This window comes from Mytilus trossulus, chromosome 7 (genome assembly GCF_036588685.1).
Source record: "Mytilus trossulus isolate FHL-02 chromosome 7, PNRI_Mtr1.1.1.hap1, whole genome shotgun sequence".
In the NCBI taxonomy this organism is placed as follows: domain Eukaryota; kingdom Metazoa; phylum Mollusca; class Bivalvia; order Mytilida; family Mytilidae; genus Mytilus; species Mytilus trossulus.
Window position 1 is genome coordinate 72,650,335 of NC_086379.1, and position 24,706 is coordinate 72,675,040.

The window sequence follows — 24,706 nt, forward strand, 5'->3', positions numbered from 1 at the left end:
GTAACCATATGCAATTTGCTTTCATCCATGGCATTTGTGTTATTTCTTTCGAAAAAAAGGTGCTTTTTCCTGACAAATTAACTTGTTATTGATATCAATTTTTTTTTTTTAATAAATGGTAATAAAGGGGACTACAGATCAGAAGATTTAAAAGAAAATTGACTTTCCTCCATTCAAAGGAATTAACAACTCCACAGTGAAATTGTATTTCAACCAGTTTTAAATTTCGAACCCACTGGTCAAACAAACATATTCAAGACAGCTCTTAACAGAATTGTTTACAAGATGTTTTTTGACATATAAAAGGGGAGATAACCACAGATTAAAGCTTCTATCAAAACTTGTATTGACTGGCAGGGAAAGAAAACCAAGACATATATATTCAAAAGAAATACTTTCTTAAAATAATGCATATAAAACGGTCTTAATTTACAAAACAAAACATTTCAACAACTTTAAAAGCACTATTCCTTCAGTTTTGTATGAACAAATTTGGTATTATACATGTCAAAATAAAAAGGTTACTAATAATATATACCAATTGTGGTATCTTCTATATTCATCTCTGGGCATCATTATAACTGAATAATTACACAATCAAAATGCATATTTTTAAATTGTAGTTTATTATGTTGAACACTGGTTTCATAGACCATATGTAACATGAAAAAGATACAGCAGTTTTGTCTGGGTCATCTCAAAAGTTTAAATGATTTGTTAATGAGGCTACTAAATTCAATGATGCATTCATATCTTTTTTTATAAATAAAACATTTTAGAGAAAAAGTTCAAAACAGACTTCAGAGATTATTTGGAAAATGAAATTATATTTTGAGATGATCCCTGATGAAATTATACCCTGAATTGTCATGGCGAATTAAATTTTAGATTTAATCCTAATACAATTATAATCATTCCATGATACAACTTCAATAAAATGGCATCACAGACTCAAACATGTACAAATAAAATGTGTAAAGAAGTTGTTTAAGAATTTTCAACAAACCCAATACAAAAGCTGCAAGAAAAGTACATATATTTGCTTTTAAGGTCATAGCTATTTTTTTTAAAGTTTTGATGGACTTATTTCACCAGAGTTGAGTTCTTCATGAAATTTGTTCCTTTACATACATGGTAAAATTAGTTTTAACATTATTCAAAGTTAACAAGAAAAACACAGTTCAAATTCTACAATTCCTAGTCTTATCTGTATACTGAGTATTCATTTAGTCTTCAATAAAGGGCAAATAATCCAACAATAACTTAATCATTATATGGTTAAAAGAAGGCGTTTCTAGTGCCAAAAATAAGTTTAATATTGCATCATTCCTTTCTTGCAGAAGAAAATTAATAAAAAAGAATAACTTAGACATACTTTGATATTACAAAGCATTCTGGTATTAATTTATATCATGTTTGAAGATTTTCAATCCTAAATATTGAAGAAAAAATTATAAAAAAATAAGTAAAAACAAATATTTCATTACATTTAAAATTAACATGATCGATTAAAACTTTTTGAATATGAATAACATGTGCTAGTTTATGTGCCTGACATAAACCTACCAGCTTAATAGAATTTTATGAAAATCCTCTCGGGAAGATAATGTTCTACCACTAAAAATTATAGTCTTCTTAAATATAATGTTAAAAATACAGAATTTTTTAATGGAAATTTGATTCTTTCGCTGTCTTTACTTGGTTATGGTAACATAATAATCCAATTTAACAACCCTTATATTTGAGGACTTCTAAAATCCTCACGAAACTAAGAGCGTTGCTAAATAGGTCTACTTTCAACTACTATCAATCTTTGAAACAATTTAACCTTCCAAAAGACGAAAACTACATTGAAACGAAGGTTAAAATGTTTCATTACAGAGTTTCGGTTTCTCTATATTGTATTTTATCTTTATCATAATTTCCAGAGACAAATGAATCAATATAAACTGTTGACTTAAAATTCAAATCGTACATTGTATCACAACGTAACTTCTTAAAAGATTAATTAGAAAGAAAACACTTTACACAAATAAAAAATAGCACCAGTAAAATGTGTAGACCAGGGTTAACATAAAAACAATCAGTTCCTTAGAATTCAAAATTAAAACTGTTCTTTGTACAGAGATAAAACTTGTTATTTCAGTTGAAAATTGGTTAAATCTATTCCCTTACACAAGTGTTGTATAAAATGAATAACATGATAGTTGGACTAGGTTTTACAAGTTCAAACAACTCAAAAACAATCAATGCCATCCGATAAACACAACCAGAATGGATTATCATGTATGTATGTAAGCACAATGACTTTTTCTGTCAAAATTTTTACAAAAAGAGGAATTCTTTTTTCAAACAAGGTTCGTTTTCTTCTTCTTTACTTTTCTTAAATTGGATTTACATAAACTAATTGGTAATTTTCCACTATTTTTCTTTTAAGATTCCTAAATTTAACTCTATATAATTAGTAAAAATAAAATTATATTTGTTCAATACAGATTTTCCTTTGTTTCATAGATTAACAGTATTTCCTTTAAGTAACCTTGCTTACAAACATACAAACAACCATGATTTACATAAAACAAAAAAATTTAAAACACAGTAAAATTCTATGCATAATTTAAAATAACATAATAATGACAGTAATTCCATGAGGATGGTTAAAGTTCTGTGCTTTTAATATACATGATATTTTACTGAGGGCAGTTGCAAAATGTACCTCAGAATGGCAGAATGGCATTGAAGAGGGAAGCTCGTCCATCATTAATTTAAAGCTCAGTAGGTCAGATTTGAAAATTTGAAAATAAGAAAACTTGTCTATTAAAATTTGGTATAACTTTTAATAAAAAGCCATATATTTGATTATATTAAAATAACATTGTAACTGATAGTCAATTTATAAATGGCAGCATTTTCAATATTAACTGTGTAATTCTCTAACACTAACATTCTGCCCTCTTGGTACAATTTTGCTGGCGCCCTGATATGTAACCCGTAAACTGAATCCATAAATAATCCACTGGCATGGTTGATAATGGCCCCACCTGGTGGTTAAACCCTGAGTCACAGCTCTTTACAGTCTTTATACAAATATACACCACTATGTACACATTATACAATAAATTACGTATTATATTTAATCATTCTTAGTCACTTTAGCAATAATTCGACCATCCCACAATGGTAAAATTTCAGAGTCATTTTTTATTTCTTCATACACTGCTCCCTCCTCACCAAATTCATTGCTCTTCTTCTTGAAGAAATATCTGTAAATAAAAAAATAAAAACTTTATAGTGTTACTTAAATAAACATTAACAGAACTACTTATATTGGTGCTTTTTATGTTGAAATAGACAATTTTGACATTGCATATGTAAATATAATGGATTGAGTATATAATTTTTTTTTTAATTTTTCAGTTCAATAGTTTTTTATCTTTTTCTTTTTTTTTTGCCATGGTTTTGTAAAGTTTATTTTTAACTTGCAAGTTCCATTTTCCTTTGGTCTCTCTCTTACAAGCAATCTTTAAATGTCTGCATTACACCAAGATCTTTTTCAGATTGATATTCTAATGTATTGTTGTCTCATGTTTAAACTGAACTAGAGTTGCATGATCTAATGTACCTATAGTTTGCCATTCATCTAATGTTTGAATTTAAGTTATTTACATTACGAGCCTTACCTATAGTTTCCTGTTCGTCCAATCAGATGTTTGAACTGAGCTAGAGTTACATTATGACCAGGTACTGTTATTTTGTATGGTATAGGTTCCTGGCAGAAATAATATCCTATCACGATTTCTTCTCCAGTAGAACCTGAGGTATTAGCACTGCTGTTAGGAGACTTCTTCTTTTTACTGAAATAAAACATACATCATATATATAGTTATCAAAATATAATTTAATTTTGGATGTAACAAGTTTTCTGATTGACTGACATCGTTTTGTTCATCAACTCAGACAGAATTTAGTCATGTGACTGTGACATCATCAATGTTTTTCATGGTTTACTCTGGTTTAAAATAGAATTTAATACTAAATGACATGTGTGTACCACATTTTTTATGTTATTTCGAATAGACAGAAACAATATTACAGTCATTCCTTAAATAAATCAACTAACATGTGAATAAAATACAACAAACAACTGAAATGATAAGAGGTATATTACCATGGATGGAGTTACCAAGGGAGATAATAGCAAGCATTTAGTCCTTACAATCAGAGTTGTCTCCCATAAGTTGTTTACTAAAAGTTTGTCATTAGAAGGAATGTCTGTAATGTATTGCAAGTTAGATCTACAATTTGTTTGAATTATGATAGTCTTAATTTTAATGAAGTATTTTTAATGTTCTCTTTTTATCAATTTACAGATGTCAAACAATCTTTTAATCACTATTTAACAAATTAAATGCACAGGAAAAATAGTACTATTGTGTCAAGTTTCGGTAATAACAACTTTTTTCCTGTTTTTATGTAAGAACATTCCTGAAACAATACTTACTCTACAGCAATAGTATCAAATGACATGTCTAAATCACACGGAACAGTTCTGGTTGTAGGTAGAGGTTTCATGTTACCCTGGGAGGTTGTATTTGGTTTCTTTTCCTTAGCAGCTGGAATACCACCGAAAGACCTACAATTATACAATTCACAATGATTACTGGGAATACCACCGAAAGACCTACAATTATACAATTCACAATGAGTGCTGTCTCAAATATTTGCAGCACAGGTAAAGTAACACAACATACAGGAATTTTACATTTATTTTACTCTAACTGTGGAATTAATTATTTATACGATTCTAATATTTTCAAAGGTTGTATGTATGCAGACACTTGCATAACTAAGAATAAAGTAAGATATCAAATATCCTTAAAAATCGGTTATTAATCTGTTAATTTCAAATTTTCCTGTCTGAAAATGCATCATCTAAATGTGACAACATACTTAGATTTGACTGGGGGAACTGTGCGAGATTCTTCTAGCCGACGCTTTGCTTCCTCCAGCTGTACGGTTGTACTTGTTGGTTGGAGGATTGGCATGGATGGATCCTGCATAAAAGGCTGTGACGGCATAGCTCCAGGTGGAGGTGGTGCACTCATCATGGCGCTACGATCCACTGAAGCAGAACGACTTGCTCCATGACCTGATTTCTTTGATCTGAAAAGGAAAGTCATAGGTAATAAATAACTGTTTATCTATATGAAAAGTCATAGGTAATTAATATAATAACTGTTTAATTATCTGTGTGAAAAGTCATAGGTAATTAATAACTGTTTAATTATCTGTGTGAAAACTCATTGGAACATTAACTTTTAATACACTCTGTCAAATAATTTTTCACTTACTGTAAAAAAAAAAATTAATTAATTTAAAAATCTTCATATTTTTTTTCCAAAGTTTTTTTTTATTGGTCTGTCAAACCATTACCCCCTGACAGAGTATTCTACCAAACAATTACAAATTCTGTATATTTAAGTATATATTTAAGGAGAATTGTATTTTTGATATTTTTCATTTCATGGTTTTTACTTATTCAATAGTTAAAGATAAGCAAAACACAAATTGATGGTCCATCCATATCATCAAAATCCATAAAAAAGAATCTAACTTATCAACAATACTGCATCAATGTACAAATCACCTGAATTTCAAAAATGTTCTAACAATGCCAAAAGCTGATCCAATGTAACATTAGTCAATATCTGTAACTTTTATTCCTTTTTCATTTTTTTACATTCACCTAATCACACTAAAAGGCAATATCATTTGAATAAAAAATACATTATCAAGAATCTGCAATAAAACACAATTTTAGATTGGCAAGGATTTTTTTGGTACTTTATAAAGTGCATGATCTTTTACAACTATTAATTAAGTTTATTTATTTAATAGTTTGTACAAGGTTATATGCATTCAATGGTTTGAACAAACATTCTCAGAATTAGATTTTTTTTATTTGTAGTAAATTTTTTAAAAGATTTAATTCAAATAATGTACTGGCAATCTGATTTGAGTTTGAAGTGATATGGAGATTGAACTTGTTATTGGACAACATCCGTATCTATTGTAACATGCATACTTACATTTGTTTCCTGGGAGCAGGCGTGGAAGAAGTAGTAGAGCGAACACGTTTCTGTGATGAGGCTTTGTCAGAATCTGCAGTGTTGGTACCACCCATACGATCACTGTCCATCATCCAATTAAGGACCCTGAATAAAGGATAGATTGCATTATTTAAAATGGACATAGAAGCTTACCATACATATATATGAATGTGTTAAAAAAAGCATTTGGTACAAAATAATTCTTAAATCCCAAACAGCAATGAACGCGACTCTTTAATGCATAAACAATTCTCAGTCAATCATATGTAATGACATATCACAAGCCGATAATAATTTTAGTAATAGTTATATTTTCAGGAGCTTTATCTATATTTAAACGGATTTTATGGAATGGATTAGTTGCATTTTGTATAATAGCATAAAAATAGACATTCAGACTTAGCAGCTGGTACAACAATAATGAGGTCAAATCAATTTTCCAAATTGGAGGGGAAAAATGTGTGTACCTCCAAAAATAATTTCTCTTGGTAAAGGACCTAGCGTATTATTACATACACTCAGTGCATAAATATTACCTTGCCTTCTGTACATAATAACAGCTTGAAATAATCACAAATTATTCACTTTAATCTTTTAACATACTTATAAAAAAAAATTCAAACAATTGCATGACTCAACACACCTTCTAATTTAATGCCACGATTAAAGGGAAATAACTCCTTTGAGATCTAAAGAGTACAACCATACATGCAAAAACAATTTACATGTGGTATAGAATGTTTGTTTTTTCTTTAAAGAACAGATCAGGCTTTGAAATAACTTTTTGAGATGTAATTACATAGAATTTATTATATAACAAAGATACAGAATACAATGGCCAACTGTGTCTCTCTGTTTTAATTTTAATTATATCTGGCAGATAGAAGGGTAGAGTATTTGCTCTGGTTAAACATATATCATATCAAACTTGAACAAGGATGTACAGATGCACCTAGTGATATATAAATATCAGCTATCATACTAGATCAACTGATGGGAAAGTGTCTACAAGGGACAGGAGGCAGTGTCTCTTATATACTTCTTCAGTACAACAAAACAAATACCAGGGATCTTTTTACGGTTTAAAAGTTTGTTAGCATTTCTTGGAGAGGCAAAGTTTTATTCTTTTTACAACAATTCCAATTTAATAAACAGCAAAACTGGGATTTTGTTTAGTTTAATTGTTTAACAATTCTATCTTATATATTAATATAATTACATAATAAAATATATTTCACTTTTTGAAATGAAACTTTCCTTCTTTTTTTTTATATATACATTTAAACTTTCTTTTCATAACAGACAGATTTTTTATCCAATGTTTACAATGTTGAATCAATGCTAACCCCTTTGATATCAACCTTCCTCCTTCATTACCATATAATACAAATTGGAAGCCTGTCTGATCAGCAATTCTCTTTAATTAATAAATAATGGTAGTCTCTGAGGGAGATTCATAATGTTAACAAATATATAAAATATTCTCTTTGATGACACACTGGATTACAGGTTTAATATTTAATGTTATTTTTTCCATTCCTCTCTGTTGGTCAAAAGATTATAATTACACATCAAAAGCATTTTATTCATTAACTTTTAACAGTCAGTTTAAACTCCTATTCTTTGTAGTATTGATTTTTTGGATGCTTAGAAGATCAAAGAGTCAAGACATGTGTGCACCTCTAATTAGAAATATTGTTATTTTGATTTGGTTGAGCCAATAAAAAGTTGTCAGCTGTGGCCATGTCAGTATATATCATGACCAAGGTGTTACAGCTTTCATTAGACTTGTTTGAAGCCCTACCATGGGATTTCATGTAAAGCTGCTTCTTCCCTCTTTGATGTTAGTTTAAATTTCATTCTGGGCCACTGTGAAAGCAAATAACAACTAATCGGGAGATTTTCTTCCATAACATCTGTCCCTTGACTTTTGTAAAACTTATTTTCTATGAGATCTTTGTGAAATATAATATGACTAATGGCCCTGTATTATGGATCAATGTTTTCCTTGTTTTATCTCTCAACTTCAAAGGGACATTTAAAACCTTAAAGGCATCTAATTTTCTTACTGCAGATTTTTTATTCTTTTTGTTATAAAATAAACCACATTGGGAGCTCACATGTTTAAGAGCAGACTTAATTATCACGATGCAAATCTCTGTAGCATTGGAATTTTTTCACTAAGAAAAATGTTTTTAAAAGAACAGACAACCATAAAAAAATAACCTTTAACTATGTAAACAAATCCTTCACAGTTTTACACGTTTTTCTACCTTTGACTTTTTCATAGGTGAATTAATTTTAATGTTACAAGTTTTAAAACGATCTCATTTTGTAAACACTATTTGGAAGACTTCTTTGATTTCAATCAGCCATCAATGTTAAACGTACTTTCTTCTCTGTTTTGGTAAAGTAATTTATACATGGTTTTCAAAAGCTATACATGTATTTTTTTCCAATGAATAATAGTACACACTTTCTTGTAATCAATATCCCTAGCTTATCAAATTTATTCAAGTTTAAGATCAAAGCCGATTTTCGTCATTTGTAAATTTGCACATTATATAATTTGATCACTCCTCCTTCGGTTCAATTATACATAGAAATGTAACATTGGTGATTGATTTCTCTATTTGATCACGCGACAAAACACCTTTCAGATCACTGATCAAAATGTTAATTCAGAAGAGTATAATGGCTAAAAACAAAACACCCCACAGAGTAGTAGCAGCATTTAAAATTAAAAATCCTTTTTGAATAAACACATCCATTTTAACGAATTCAATAGGAATATTAAAGTACCAGGTTTAGTTTAATACAAGGTTAGACTTCCCTTTCATCCGAAAACTTCTATAAATATGCATGATGCACCTATTGATTAACGAAAAAACTTCACTTAGATTTTTTCCCAAGATCAAAGAGCTCTGTCAACTTTGATGGAAATAAAAGAGAGCTTCACAAAGAGCTGTTAAAATCAAGCAACAGATGTATGGACTAGCCAAAATAAACATCAAAACCGGCAAGGCTTTTTTTCAGTTTTTGATACATGGCAATTTTTGAAATTCAATATCTAACATTTACAGTTCAGAGATAAAAGAACTCTGTCAATTTATTCAATTTTTCCACATCAGTGAATAATATTACAGTCATACAAACTAAGGTTAAAAATTCACCTAAACCTCTTGTTCAAATAGTTTAAATCTAACACAAAAGTTTTATATAAATATAGTTTTAAGCAATGTGCCCTGCGTTCAAAATTTTAACATACTTTTCTTACTGCACAGACAAAGGTAATATTAAAATGTGAAGGAAAAGGTTGTCAAATAAAGTAAAAATTACATCTTTTCTCTATTTTACAAGAAAAGAACTTTTTAACCTATATTAGTAAACTGCATGAATATAAAACCCTTCTTCGTGAAGACAAAGGATAACAATAAAAACAAAATCTGAAGTCAAACACCACTAAATTAATCACAGAAAAAAAGTGTTTCACCGAATGACATATCTAACATGTTTTATAATTTCATCCTTCTAAAGTTGTTTGATCTTACTTTATGCACTTACACTTTATATATAGCTGTTGAGAAAATCACTTTGATATAGTATTATATTATGACCCTATTTCTGAATCATATTATGTAGCTCAATTTATAAAGTGTCCTAATTTTCTGTACAATGTAAGTCAAGTTTTTCGTGAACTAACTCCCAATTTAACCATGAAAGAACAAATGGTTGAAGTGGCTCCTTTGAGGCTCTGTGTTGAAGGCCTCAATAAGACTTGGAGACAAGGATCAGCATACTTTGCTTTTTTGTATGAGATTTTTGCTGTGCATGTGCTGATTTAATATGATAAAATGGATGGATACCCCATATCCTTTGTTTTTGTATTACACCATATTCTAATTTTACCACAGTTCAGTTTGTGCTGACAATGGTCCAAACTATACATAAATAAAATTTTGTCCTTTAAAGCCTTAAACATCATAAGACTACTTACTTTTCTGATGAAGGATCTTTCATGTTTGGCATTGAAGGTATGGAATCAATCATACTAACACCACTATCAAATTTACTTTCAGTGTCAGAATGTTTACGACTGCCTCGTCCTTTATCATTTCCGCTATAAACCTTTTGAGCGTCACTTTCTATTTTACACCGAGACTCTTTTGTATGATGATGATGGTGGTGATGATGTATATGACGATGAGTTTCAATAGCTTTTTCGTCTCCCATTCCACTATCAAACGATGAATGATAATCAGGCCGTTTTTTATGATGAAGTGTCCGTGAAGCTGACGGCAAGGATTGCATTTTTTTATTTCTATCAGGGGACTTTGGTTTTGTATTTGGAGGACTATGTCTCCCAGGCGACAGACTGGGCGTTTGTTGTGCCGAACTTTCCCATATCCGAGAACAATGTTCCTCTAATATAGAATCAGCATTCTCCTCGTCTATCACAGTAGAAGTCATTAAAGGTAGCACTGAACCGGAGGTAGTGTTATTGTTTTGTGAAAAGGATGATGTCATTGACCTGTTTCCAGGATTGTCTATATCACTCTAAAAAAAATAAAAATACATGAACAATTCTATCTATTTGTTTTTCATTTAAATTTACCTTTTTCGGTAAAAAACCCAAACAGAGGTAAAGTTTACATATATTGCATACACTAGCCTATTTCTTTGTCTATCAGTCACGACATCTCAACTGCATGTTAATGCAGTGGTGTTCAACCTTCATGAACTTGTACAAAGGCACTTACCATACATATTGGGGGGTAAAAAAAAGATTAAAAGGATGAGCAAGTCAAATAAATGTCTGATCCATAATAAAAACATCTATGAAGGTAGAACACATGTTCGTTTTTGATGTCCCAAAATTATGTGTTGAAATTAATCCTTATTTAAATATTGATTTTTCACCTTTTTGTATTTCTTGAGCAAACAATATATCTGTAAGGGCTCCACATTTTCAAATAGCCTCTTGTTCTCCATCTATTAATGAGAATTTGACCGTACCCCTCTACAAATGACTATTTCTATTTTATATGAGATATCATTTCTCAATATAATTTGCCGATTGAATGTTGAGTACTGACACAGCCGTTTAGTATTACAGTAGTAAGCCAACATCAAACGAAGTATTGATCGGCTGGATATTAGTAACATTTGTCAACCTTCTAATTCAAACAATTTGTAAACAGCTAAATATCATTAAATGGTGAAAAATTGCAGATTTTGCACGTCAATTCAACAATATTGTATTACTTAAATGCAAATTTAACAATCAAATATTATCAATGCAAATTAATGTGAATTAATTCCCCCAATAAAACATTAAGTAGAAATGATTACATTAAATAACAATGCAGTTAACATGCACTATTACATAGCAGATTAAAAGTACGTTTATTCCCTGTAGAATCCATCACAGTTATCCAACCCCTAAAGATAGCAATACATGTACATGTAATCAGTAACAGCAGGTGCCCTTTGATGTTTTACATGCAATCTCCAATAACAAGTCACACTATTCCCATCACTCTTTGATGTTTAAATAATTTGATTAAGGCCAAATAAGGCATTCTACAAAAGCTGTTAAAGCCGTAATGAGTTAAACAGCCAGCAAGAGTTTATGAGATTTGTTTTTATATAATAACTGAACCCTGGCATGGAAATACTTAGGCTATTTAGTCCCTGTAACAGTTTCAGGGTGGTATCACAATGACATTAACTTGCGCATACAGGACATGGTGAAACACACACCACACACATACAAAGCTTGACCTAAATAAGTACCTCATCTAAAACTCTGCTCATGTTAGCTCTAATCCTTTCATCATTTTCCTGCTTTTGTTCAACCTTCTTTAATCTGTCTATTAATACTTCTGCGAAAGCTTTAGGATCTGTTTCTGCTATGTTTCGATCTTTAGGCGGGCGATTTGTTCTCTGATAAAAAGAAGTAAAGAGGTTATAGAATATAATATGACTAGAAAGACAGTGATTTAGCAAGACTGCAGGTTTCTTTTATAAACATGAAAGTTTGCAATTTTGAAAATTGGACCAAGCGACTTTTATTTAAAAAAAATCCAAATCTGAAAAAAAGGGGAGTTGGCAGGAATACAGGAGTCTTTCTTTACAATTTAAATGTGAGCTGTCACCCTGTGTAAACCATCAGAAAAGCATATACAGGTTGACTAAAAAAATAATCTACTTCTTAGCAGTGCTCTGCATCAATTTGATGTTGGGAAATTATTTGAAGTACTGTCAAAGCTCCACTTATCAAACTTGAAACACAAAGCTGTAAGAAAGGATGTCCCCTGTTGAATTGTTCCTTTCATCTATAATAGTGTATACAAGTGTACTTCCCTCTATTTATATAGGTGCTTATTGTGGACTGATATCGGAAACATCCTTTCAATTATTACGTCTAACAGTACACTACTTGTAATTGTGTCAATAGAGAAATCGTGCAGTTCTTCTTTGAGGAAATGTTAAAATAGTACCTACATACTTCTATGGACAATTTATATATAGATTTTTATAACCTATTAGAAAGCATATAATTTCGATTTACCTCTTTTGTTTCACTAAATGGGCAAAAAGGATATGAAGTACGAGTATAGAATCCTTGCCTTTTTATGTGGGTAATATATACCTGATTGAAGTTTGAGTATGGGATCTTTGCCTATGTAGGCAAGTAATACCTAAGGGTAATACAGTTACAGGAATAAAAGGCTAATTAAGTTTGAGTATGGGATCTTTGCCTTTTTAAGCAGGTAATTCCTAAGACAGCCTAAGGGTTATACACTTACAGGAATAAAAGGCTGATTGAAGTTACTTTCTTTATTTTGTTCTGCTTTCAGTCTCAGTTTTCTTCTCATTCTCTTGTGTTTATATAAATCCCCATCTCTGGAAAAGACATTTAATTTATCATTAACATTCATGTACATTTGATGATCTACACATTTTTCTCTCTAACCTAAGGATTTCCTTTGATAAACTATCATCTATTTGTCAAAATTTAAATGGTTATTGCCAACAGCAGAGGATTACATAATGACCACAAAGTACAAAAGAAAACTACAATGTAATCTTATTATATACAAAGTCAGATAATTAGTTGTCATTGATGTAAAGATCAAAGGCAATCACAGATAACACATTACCTACATGTTTTAAAATCGCTTTTATTTGCAATGTTTCTTGGTAATTATAGAATTTTTCATCACAAGCCATCAGACTATGGTAAAAGGATCTTGATCTTCTAACATCAAAGAATCTTTTTTACAGCTATCAATTGATTAAATGAGTCACTTTTATGTGCCCACTTCTACTTTAATTAATAGAAAAACAAGTCAAAGAGTTTGATAATGTATTAATGAAGAGTCTTCAAGTGTTCTTTGTCTCCTACAGTAATCACACAATTCATTTCATCCAGACACAAAACAAATAAACTTTCATCAGAATCAAGTTCTCCCCCGACACACAAAGAGTAAGCAGAAATATTTACAGGTCAAAAATCAAAACACCAGTATTACAACATATAAATAATAGATTAATGCTTTGTACAAACAATTCTTATATATCTTTTCATATCTTTACTATAATCTAGTAAAGTATAATGCATAATGTTTACAAATTGACTTTAACATCTTTTTCTTTCAATCGATCAAAAGAAAGCGTATTTTGTAGTATAATCCTGAAGAGGGCACTTTATATGTGTAGAGGATTATATGATGTTAGACAATGTGGAAATCATTCAGACAAAATGTGTCAATAATCACTAAAATAAACCACTTATTCACACATAAGCTGCTACCATTCATTTATAGAACAGAAAACGGGTAAACACCAAAACTGAGACAGAATAGAAAAGAAGAGATGTTTGTCTTGTGAAAGCTTTAACTGCAGGGGGTCACTTATCAGACCCTGCTGAATTACCCTGGTTTTTCATGATGCTGGAATATTCTTTAATGCTCTTCAACTTTGTACTTGTTTGACTTTATAAATATTTTGATTTGAGCGTCACTGATGAGTCTTGTGTAGACGAAACGTGCGTCTGGCGTACTTTGTAATCCTGGTACCTTTGATAACTATCTTTACATTTTTTAATAAATGCACGTTTTTCTTTTGTTTTTATTTTACACCACTTGTGCTTGCTTGTGGTTTTTTAATGATCTATTTCATTTTTATACCACTTGAAAATCTTACAAATGTAAAATTGGGTTATGTGGAATATTTATTTATTCTTCAAGTCTTGGATGAAGTAATTATGATAACCTATTTCATGATTGATTGACCTATTTAAAAGCTTTATCCAATGATTGATAGATTTTTGTTTTAGTTTAAATATCCAGTGGCAAATATATCATGTATCACCATACACTCTAGAAGCTGAAGGCAATTTAATATCTTTGAAGAGAGCTGTTAATATCCTTGTCCAGGATAAACCTGGAAATCTAGATCCATAGGGACAGACCCATATGGTTATTAAATATAAAAGTCCATTTAGATATTAATCCTGCAGTCTCTGAAACTTGACAATCCCTTTGTTTAATCTGGTCATTTGATGATTTTTTACAGTGGTTGAATCAAAGGATTGCTTGTCTATAATGAGATAACACTGAATTTACCCTCTAGTGCTAATATCAATTATCAGATTGTTTAAAGAGCCATCTTCAAAGGACAGCACTGATTGGACACTTTATGTCCTATAGATCAAAGAGTTCAAATGATCCTGATAAAACTTCCATTAAGTGAACATATACTGTAAAATGAATTTTGGGTTGTACATTAGAAAATTAAATGTAAAAAATATTTATGACATCTTTTTACTCTTTTGATCTCCATTTAAAAACAGGTATATATTTAAGTTTCACACAATATTGCTTTTAAAGATTTAAAATAGAAGTAAGTATTTAAATTTTAATAAAACTTCTACAAAACACTCTTTGATCACACAGAAAGATTTTGCAAATTAAAATTTTACAAAAATTAAACCAGTACAAACAAATAGAGATACAAGAGTAACAAAACTTTGATTTGATTTTTCCACACTGTCGACCATAAGGATCAAAAGTAGTTATATTTTTGTTTTGTCTGCCTATTTTTGTGTAGTTAAATCCTATATAAGGCTTGGTTTCACCTCTATACTAAGCTTAGTTTTTGAAGTCAATCAACACAAAGGCTGTAGCTCACTGTATAAGGATTGTAAATTATGGTGAATTTCCACCTGATAGATCAAAGACTAGACTTCAATGAGGAATGACCATTACCTATGGTTTAATGGTTGAGCTTTACAGCTAACTACACAAGATATGTTATAAGAAGTACACATAAAGATTGCTTCTTTGTCAACAGATTTAAAACAATTTTATTAAATGTGAAGTTACCAGAATATTAAGTTTCCCTTTAATTTGTAGTAAAATAAAATGGGAGAATTAAAGAGCACATACAGTTCAAAGAAAAATATTATATCATCATGACAAGAACGGGCACGAAAAACTTTCATCAAACATATTTTTGGGCACGAAAAGTGTTCATCAAAAGATATTTTCAAGTGATTTCTGTGAATCAAGTATGTTTAATCTATCAAACAAACAGGAAATCAAAGCCACGACAAAGTTTTTATATTAGAAAATGTACCGCAATTCTGATCAGACTTTAAAATGGGAACAATAAGATATTAAATATGGGGTATGGTGTACATTGTAATATTGTATACAATGTTGACAAGTAAGGGTCAAAGTGAATGTAAATAAAGAAAATTACAGGGTGCATAATGTTAACTTCTTTGGATGACATATAGGTCATTTACTTTTATTAACATATTCAATATTCTAAGTCCAACCTAGAACAGGTGTAAGCTTACAGAAAACATTAAATATTACAATAGGAAGATGTGGTACGATTGTCAATGAGACAGCTATCCACCAAAGTAAAAGAACAAAGGATGCTAACAACTAAAGGTCATTATCTTACAGCCTTCAACAATAAGCAACACTCATAATGCATAGTAGTAATTAAAACCTGACATAACAAAATGTCAAACAATTGAAAAAGAACCAACAGGCATGTATACAGAATGTGGCTGGGTTAAATATGTTCATTACCCTCAACAAAGAAATAGAAATCTACTTTACATGTTACACAGAGATCTTAATTAAGTTTATTTTTATTTCAAAAGTATTAAGTTTACTCCTTTTTAAATGTGTAAAAATTTCATAAAATTGTTATATATTAATGGGAAATTTAAATTGATGCAACTGAAAAAATATATTGATGTTAAAAAATGTTAAACACGCCATCTTCTTCAAACAAGGCCATTCATTTTTTTTAAAATACGCTAAAAGTTTCAAAAGTTGTTAAAAGACATGGAATTTCCACTAATTCCAAAAATGAAAATCTGCTTTACAGATACCCCACAGGGATTGTTTGTACTGATAACCAATTTACAGGCTATCAAATGCTTCAAAAACTGTGCAGATACAACTAACAATGACATGCACAATATTACATGTAAAAAGCCAAAAATCAGAACATAGGCCAAGGTCAACATCAACAAAAACACATTAAAGGCTGGGCAAAGCTATGATGTAGTCAATGGAAAGGAATTTATCTTGGTCACCTGGTTTTATGCACAACTTGATCATTTTAACCTGCATTTCTTAATCTGTTTAAACAGACTTGTAAAGCATGGATTTGACATGATATTTTAATCTTTTAATTGGGATAAAAATCATTATTTATGAATTTAAATGATACACTTCCAACATATGCAGTACAAGGATCATCCTTTTAGCCATTTGTTTTTGGCAGATGTTTTATCTGAATGTTAAGTACTCTTTACATCAATCAGTCAAAGCGTAGAGGTATTCATCTATGGTCAAACATTAGCTTCTACTGTTTGAGGTGTGTTTCTAGCTAACTTTTTCTTTAATTTCATAGTACTAAAACATGTAATTAAGCTCTTCATTAGCTGGAATTGATATTGTCTAATACAGAACTGTTTACTGGTTTATGGTCTTATCTCTCAAAAGGAACAACTACACAGGAATACATGTATCTGCTAAAACAGTATTCTATAAAAGGTTTTTACAAATTTAATAACTAGCTTTGTTAATCTGGTATTTTTGTTTGAGTTATCTACCTTTTGCAAGTAATAGAAATAGTTAAAAATACCCATAGTCCAGTGAGAAAAAAATGATGAAATACATTCACAACAGTAGGTTGAAAATAAAGCAAATGAAAGGCTGACAAATAATAATTCGTGAAAAAACCTAGATTTCAGGTAACAAAATATATAAGGATGATAACTTGCACATTCATTTTTACAAATAATAGGTTTTTGCTTAAGAAACTATAAAATGACTTGATTCCAGAGATATCCCTCATGTTAAGGGTTTACAAATTTCACTACCACTTTTTTTTGCCAATGTTGTAAAGACAGTTTGTTCTATTGATCTCTCGGTCAACAATAAACAATGATAAATCTGATTGAGGCTAGGACATTTCACTTTGCTCCTTTTTATCGTAAAAGTCAGCACGATAGCATGTAGGAAATATCTTTCTGTACTGACCCTCACCTACTCAGTTGTGCAGCAAGATAATGTGAGGCAAATAATTATATTCACCTGTTTGTAACTAAAATGTTAGTAATTTGAAGGTCTACCATCTCCTAATGAATTTTGTTTGTCAGTGAGTACATGTATGTTGGTCATTAAGATTACTATAACCATTTTACCTCAATAATAACAAATATATACAAGAACACCTACATGTACTACAGACAAATAATATCCAACATGGACACAAAACATGAAGATGACGATGACTTACATGCTACTATCTGTCTGGGAACGAGTGTCGTCAGTTAATGCATCGCTGGCGCTGGAAATGCTCTGGATCTCGCTGTCTTGGAGAGAGGTAGGAGCATAGGATTGGTAGGTATGTGGTATTGAGGGTACCCTTGGAACCGATGGATATGAAAAACTGTAACATAGCAACATAAATAAACAAAATAAAAACATAGAAGCATAATTAGATAATGCAGGCTACATGCAGCAGGTTTTATTGTAACTACAAGATGTAATAGCTTGTATTTATCAAGATAACAAAAGAAATCACATGCAAATTGATAAAAAAAAAAACACACTTTTTATTGTGTATATATCATATTTAGATTAAAAAAAGTTCCTGCAAAATACCCTATATAAACATATAATCTTTGTTTACTTATTTTCTTAATTGTACTACAATACAATGATTCAAAACATTCCAATTTAATATTGATGAATCCTGAAGAAATGGGTAGTCCAAAATAGACAAAAGTTATAAGTACTTTTTTATAGCCTATAATACAATGAGGTGAAAGCATTTATTCTGAAAACTAAAACAGGCAAGAGTCTGGCTAGGAGCTGCATATGGAAACCCCTAGTGAAGTGTACAGTATTTCTGAATTCTATCAAACACAGAAAAAAGTAATTGCTGGAATAATTAAACAATCTTTCAAACTCTTACGGTTTAAGATTGATATTAACAACTGATAAACAACAATACAAAACATTGACAAGTACGTCCAAAAAATGTATAGCATTCCTCCTCCATGTTTATGTAGGTAGGAGAATGGATGCACATGAGTGATTTTCCTATCTTATGTGGAGAATTTGACCTGACTCACCTCGGTCATTATACAACTGTGTTAAATGCCCTTTGTTCCTAAGTAATGTGGAATTTTAAGAATAGCCTGCCTATCATAAAGTCACTGGCTTGGTATAAATTAATGTGAATTACTGAATAAGAATAAAAAGGTCCACAATCTGATTAATTTTACAATATGTCATTAGCTTTTGCTTAACTATGACTTAATGGATGTATCCTGTGTCAAAAACAAGTTTTTATATTACCAACTAGAATGATAGACCTTTATCATTTTACCCAAATAAAGGCATGATGAAATTATTTTATCATAGATTTGATGATCCAGTTCATACCTATACATATATATGATTTATAAGTTAGACAGGGTATTCAGCTTTACCATCAACCATGTAAATTTGAAATATCCTTAGGACCAGTGAAAACTTATAGGGTGGTCTAGTTATGAAGGAATCTTATATCTACTTTCTTAAAAACAAACTTTTTTTATTTATTTTATGCTACATTGTATATTTTGTAGTGAACAAATGATATCAAATGCTTCAGCCACATAAAATCATTAAACATGTTGTTTTCAATTCATGAGAGTTACAAAACACAAGACCCTTCAAAATCACCTGTATAGGCAGTCATATTGGTCATTCATAACTGGGTTTATTTTTGGATCAACAAAATATTATGCTTGAAAATAACATTAAAATTTAATAATACCATAGTTTTAACTGTAGATCTTGTATAATCAAACCATGCTCATCAAAATGGGACAAAATTGTTGGTTTACTAACAAATGTATGTAATCTTATGCTAAACTAATTATGTTTGCCCTAAATATACCATGTATTTGAAGATGAAAGCATTCACACAACAATCTTACATTTATGACCTACTTCTATATATCACATCTACCGCGGTAACAGGTTATCTTTTTGTTGGAAATTTTGCACTGAAATCTTTTAGAAAGAGAGTTGAGGATTTCTTTGTTGTTTAAAATTTTATAGGTGTGTTCAAGTTTCAATGAGGCTGAATATCCATTACAAATGTACATTTGTACATTCAATGTTTTTGTTTCTTTTTTTGGACAGGTACATTTGTATGTACATTGTAAATTACTTTATTACTTTAAACATGTATACATATTTGGTGAATCAAGAATTGTGGTGTACATACATCTGTACATCTTACTTTGGCTAAATACATTAAAAATAAATGTGTTTTCCTCTTTAAATAAAGGATTGCTTGAACAGTTTGTAGGAATTACTAGGATGGTAAAATATTTTTTTTATTTTGCTCATTTTAACTTGAGAACACAGGGGCCACCTTCAATTTAGTTAATATACATTGTACACTATCACTGTGCTAATAAAAACCTATAAAGGATAGTCATTTCGAGGATACAAAAAAAAAAAATTTAGATAGGGAAAACATAAACACAAGTATTTTATATTTTGGACAAGTTGTTCCTGCTTTTTATTTCAGATAAAAGAATCGAACGCCATTCAGACATCTATATGAGGACTTCTGACACCAGGGTCTGTAGAGTAACCTTCACCTTAAATTAAATAAGCTAAAGACTAAGCACAACATAGTGTACTTACTTAAATGGTTCATTCACAACTCTCTTCACACAGGTTTTAGAAGCACTGGGTGGACCATCCATATCACAACATGACACATTATTAAGTTCCTGATCTTCCAAAAGAGTAGGAAGAGGCCCTGAAACTGGACGTACACTATTAGAACCACTAGTACTAGTACTTTTTGGACTTCTTTCACCTTCCTTTTGAATATATTGAACAAAAAGATCACTTTTAAGGAATAATGGATATGTATTTTTACGCATATGTTCCTCTACCTCCATCTGAGCCTTGTCAAATATCCCCTGACCTGCCGCAAAAGTTCGTTTTTGAAGTTTTTCATGAATATAATGCCTAGTCAGTTCTGAGATGCATGGTAACTTATCAGTTTTTATATACTTTTTATGAATAGCTCGAATTATGCTTTGTATATTAGCTACATCATCTGGAGGTTTTCTTTTTAATCCTTCACATGCAAAATAAAAATCCACAGAATAACATTTAAAATCCTCGTTTTCTAAAAACTGTTTGAATAAATGGACACCATCTCTGTCTTCTAACAGATAACTTAAGTTCTCAGCCCATTTCATATACGGTGGTGTACTATTCTCAGTGAAAGGAGGAGAATTGGACACACTCCCTTCTGGTTCAAAACCCAGGGGGGCTGTCATATCTTCGTCGTCTACACAACAACTTTGGTTAGATATGAGAGACTTGTCTTTCATAGACCGCCTTGGTGTAGCAGCAGGTGAATGTGTAGTTATATCACGATTTGATCCACCACTCTTACACGATTTGGTACTTTTATGAGATTCGCTACTTTTTGTTGATAATCCGCCGTTTGACTGAATCTCATTTTCTTCACCTGGCACGGGTGGCCGTGGAGCAGTCTCCGTAAAATTACTACCTCCACTCTCTGAGAGAAACTGGCACACCCTGCTAGATGTCATGTTGCTTGATACAACCCAGCTTTGGGTTTCTGTCAGCTCATCTGAAAATGAAATGACTTTTAAAAACTGTTACTTTTAAACAATTCAAGAACAGAATTCATACTGAAGTTTGAAGAAATTAAAATCAATTTAAGATTGAATATTTTTGATGGTGTTTATTGCCTATTGTGACCAATTTCACTGTACATATGTACATTATGCACAACACATTGATGATACTGCCAAAAGTGCATTTTCCAATCATGCAAAATTATACTCTAACCTGCTTTTATCATCCTAAATCAATTATGGACAACCAAGCATCTCAATCAATGAAGTGTTTCATGGGTCAGAAGAAATGCAGAATGCACTGACATGTATAAAACGTTTCAGTGTTTAGATGTTTGTCAGTGTCTGTGAACTGTGAAGAATTTTCTAATAGCACAAATCAACAATTTTTTTCCACACAATTGGCAACAACTTCTATTATCTATTGAAGATTTATCTTTTGATCATTAACTGCAGAACATTTAACATGCTTTTTTTCTATAATGGTGCCATGTCTCTTAATCATAACTATAGAACATTTGAAGTGCTCTCTTTCTTAGATGGTGCCATATCTCCTCATCATTTAAGCAGAATTCTGGGGTATTTTTTTCTTGTCATACAAGCAAATACTCATTACCTCTTCAGTTTTCACCAAAATCTTTTGCAACTACTTGTTGGAAAACAAATATTTCTGTCTGTCTTAACAAAGTTTAGAAAAAAACTAATCCAAATAAAATCTTAAAAGTCAGGGGCTTCAACCGTGTAGATAAAGATGCACTCTGCTGTTTTTCTAATCAGATCTTCATCAATATACATGTATTAATTATGAACTCTGAACAACAAATATTATTCATTTGTTAAACTGGATAAAATAGCATGTTTATAATCATATGCTGTTGAATAATTATCTGTTTGTTAACAATAGAGGAACCAGCCTGCAGGTAAGTAAAATTCATATTTGAAACCTTTTGAAAATCAATGGGAAAGATATTTTGGAAATAATGGTTAAAAAATAAATAACAAATGACATGTAATAGTGTTAATGCGGGAAGACAATACTTTATTGTTTCAGGGGTGTCTAATTTTAGTTAACAGTAGTGTATAACAACACCATGAGAGAAACAAAATGTAGTATATATGGTATGCAATGTCAAATACCTCAATCAATTTAGCTGCTGAACGATTTAATGCTGATGTATAAATCTAAAACATACATTTCAGCTGATTACTGGCTTAGAAGCTTATTTCAACCGTCTTGAGTTTAGAAGCAAGATACAAATTATCCCAACATAAAGACAAGAGGCGGCCATTATGATAAGTCTTGGGGTACTTAAAAGGGGACATAATTTATGTGTTTAATTATACATCTGGCATCTAAAACAACATGTATCGACTGTTAAAGTGCACATTTACATATCTAATGACTAAACAGAAATGATCGAATGATAATCAAGACTTACTTTCATCAACTAACGACATCAGAACATAGTATTATTGGGAAACAATGGCTAAATTGCATTGCTATTCTGAAGCGTTCGCGCACCTGTCGAAAACGGTCACTGAAACACCAGATATTAAAAAACACCACAGTTAAATCCCAAATGAAATTGCAGGCAGTAATTAATGTGTGTTAAGGAAGTGTGTTTAATCCTCAAATGAAATAATTTCACTAAAAACACAACCGAGTTATCTCCTCATAACATCCCACGAAACAAAATGGCCCCTTTCAAAAGCTGTGTTTATACGACATGGTGATATGAAATTTAGCAGATGGTGTACACTTCGAAACATACCTTAATAAAATGTTTCAATTCGTGTGCATGTCGGTCAATTCAAATGCTACAATATTAATTTGAAAAGTTTGAATCTTCAAACATCAAAAGCCACATGCCCGCCGCCGACTATCCTAATACAAAGTGACGTCACAGTTCTTTTGAAGAACCGCACCAATCACAGACGAGATAAAATCAACATTCACAAAAATGTTGTGGATTAGTCTAACATGTGGGTAAATCAGTGTTAATGCGATTAACATTACAATTAAAATATAATTAACTATTGTGTTTTGTTGGCATTTTTTTCATTTGATCAACACTATATTTGCATCTGATATCTAAAATAAGTTGATTAGATTTATAATAGTATCTTAAAAATATTACCAACTAAACATGAGACCCCTCAATTATATACAAATGGGAAAAGCTTCCGATAGCAACAAAAGTTAGGAGAGAATGGACTCTTAGAAGTTAATTCGTGCTGTGCTGAAGCTGTTCGGGATACCTTCGATAAAATGATGAAAGTTTACAATGGAATAGCATATTGCTGAAAAATATTACATAATCTTTTTGTAAATACAACACACTAAAATAACACACGGGGAATTATATTAGTCTTTCATCTTCTTCAGATAATTTACATTTGCCCCTATAAATTACATCGGCGTGCCTTAGGCGATATGTGATGGTCAATGTATTACACTAGTGTTATAAATCTATAATTTTGTACGTGAAAGGGTTGGTAGGAAGAGAGGTAACGGTGAAATATGATTATTATTAAAGAAAAATATATATATAGTTACATTTTTTCCTTCTGTTAAAATGTTGACACTGTGGTTTAGAACTAGCCAGGGTTTGAAATAAAGACATTGTGAATAAATTGTTAATCCAATCAGTACGATTCACGAAACATAATTACACGAACGAATTAATTATTTTAATTGTTACGTATGTTCAGGTAAACATCAAAGGAACCGATCGCCTTTGTTCTCTTTGTGGGATAATTACGGATTCGTCGATATCACCTATCTTGTTATGATCAATTCACTTGTTTTCCTACAGAGAACTAGTAACTTAATATTTTTAATTCGTTTTATCCCAAACACACTTTTTATAACTTTAAAGTAGATTTATCAAGCGGCGCTTAAAGGAAATTCAAAGAAATTAGAGTAATAACGCCGGTGATACACACAGGTAGACTTTATTGACTCTTTGTAGTTGGAGATCAAAGAGAAATTTGTCATTATGTCATGCTTGTTTAAACTCGGCTAGGTCGTAATGGGTTACCTTAAAAGTTTATATTATTCATTGATGTTTGTAAAGGAAAAATTATTCTGTGCTCTTTAAAGAAACACAGGGAATTATTATGTTAACCAAATGTTGTTTCTCACTCCCAAATTGTAATTAGAAAGTTATTGCAAAGCGAATGAAATGTTGAAAAATAAAATTTGTTGTCATTAAACATTCGGCATAGTTTATCGAAATAGAAATTTGACACATCAACAAGGAAACCACTTACATATTTTTCTGTGGGGCACAAAAATAAATAATTAATACTAATGCACACAAATCATTTCTTTTCATTGGACATCAGTGTTTATGAATTTTGATAC

General features: G+C 30.8%; 1 protein-coding gene across 3 annotated transcripts; it reads right to left on the reverse strand.

The window, feature by feature from the left end:
- Positions 1 to 381: 381 nt before the first annotated feature.
- On the reverse strand, positions 382 to 23,994 carry LOC134725752 (axin-1-like). Of its 3 annotated transcripts, none has more exons than XM_063589867.1 (11): positions 23,897 to 23,994; positions 20,363 to 21,332; positions 17,949 to 18,101; positions 12,923 to 13,019; positions 11,907 to 12,056; positions 10,108 to 10,667; positions 6,090 to 6,215; positions 4,951 to 5,163; positions 4,502 to 4,633; positions 3,681 to 3,854; positions 382 to 3,263 (listed from the first exon to the last, which is right to left on the reverse strand). In XM_063589867.1, the coding sequence occupies exons 1-11, from the start codon at positions 23,961 to 23,963 to the stop codon at positions 3,134 to 3,136; spliced, it is 2,772 nt and encodes a 923-aa protein (XP_063445937.1). In that variant the 5' UTR covers positions 23,964 to 23,994; the 3' UTR covers positions 382 to 3,133. The 3 variants fall into 3 exon arrangements, with proteins under 3 accessions (XP_063445937.1, XP_063445939.1, XP_063445938.1); XM_063589869.1 differs by lacking the exon at positions 23,897 to 23,994 and adding an exon at positions 23,112 to 23,284; XM_063589868.1 differs by lacking the exon at positions 23,897 to 23,994 and adding an exon at positions 22,779 to 23,086.
- Positions 23,995 to 24,706: the final 712 nt, after the last annotated feature.

Bases quoted from the DNA above. Each gene is read 5' to 3' on its own strand.
- LOC134725752 (XM_063589867.1), bottom strand. From the start codon at position 23,963: ATGTCTTTATTTCAAACCCTGGCTAGTTCTAAACCACAGTGTCAACAT. The intron at 21,333-23,896 runs GTAACTATATAT...TTTCATTTTCAG, and splicing joins TTTTAACAGAAGGAAAAAAT to ATGAGCTGACAGAAACCCAA. The intron at 6,216-10,107 runs GTAAGTAGTCTT...TCCTTTATTCAG, and splicing joins AAAGATCCTTCATCAGAAAA to GGTCCTTAATTGGATGATGG.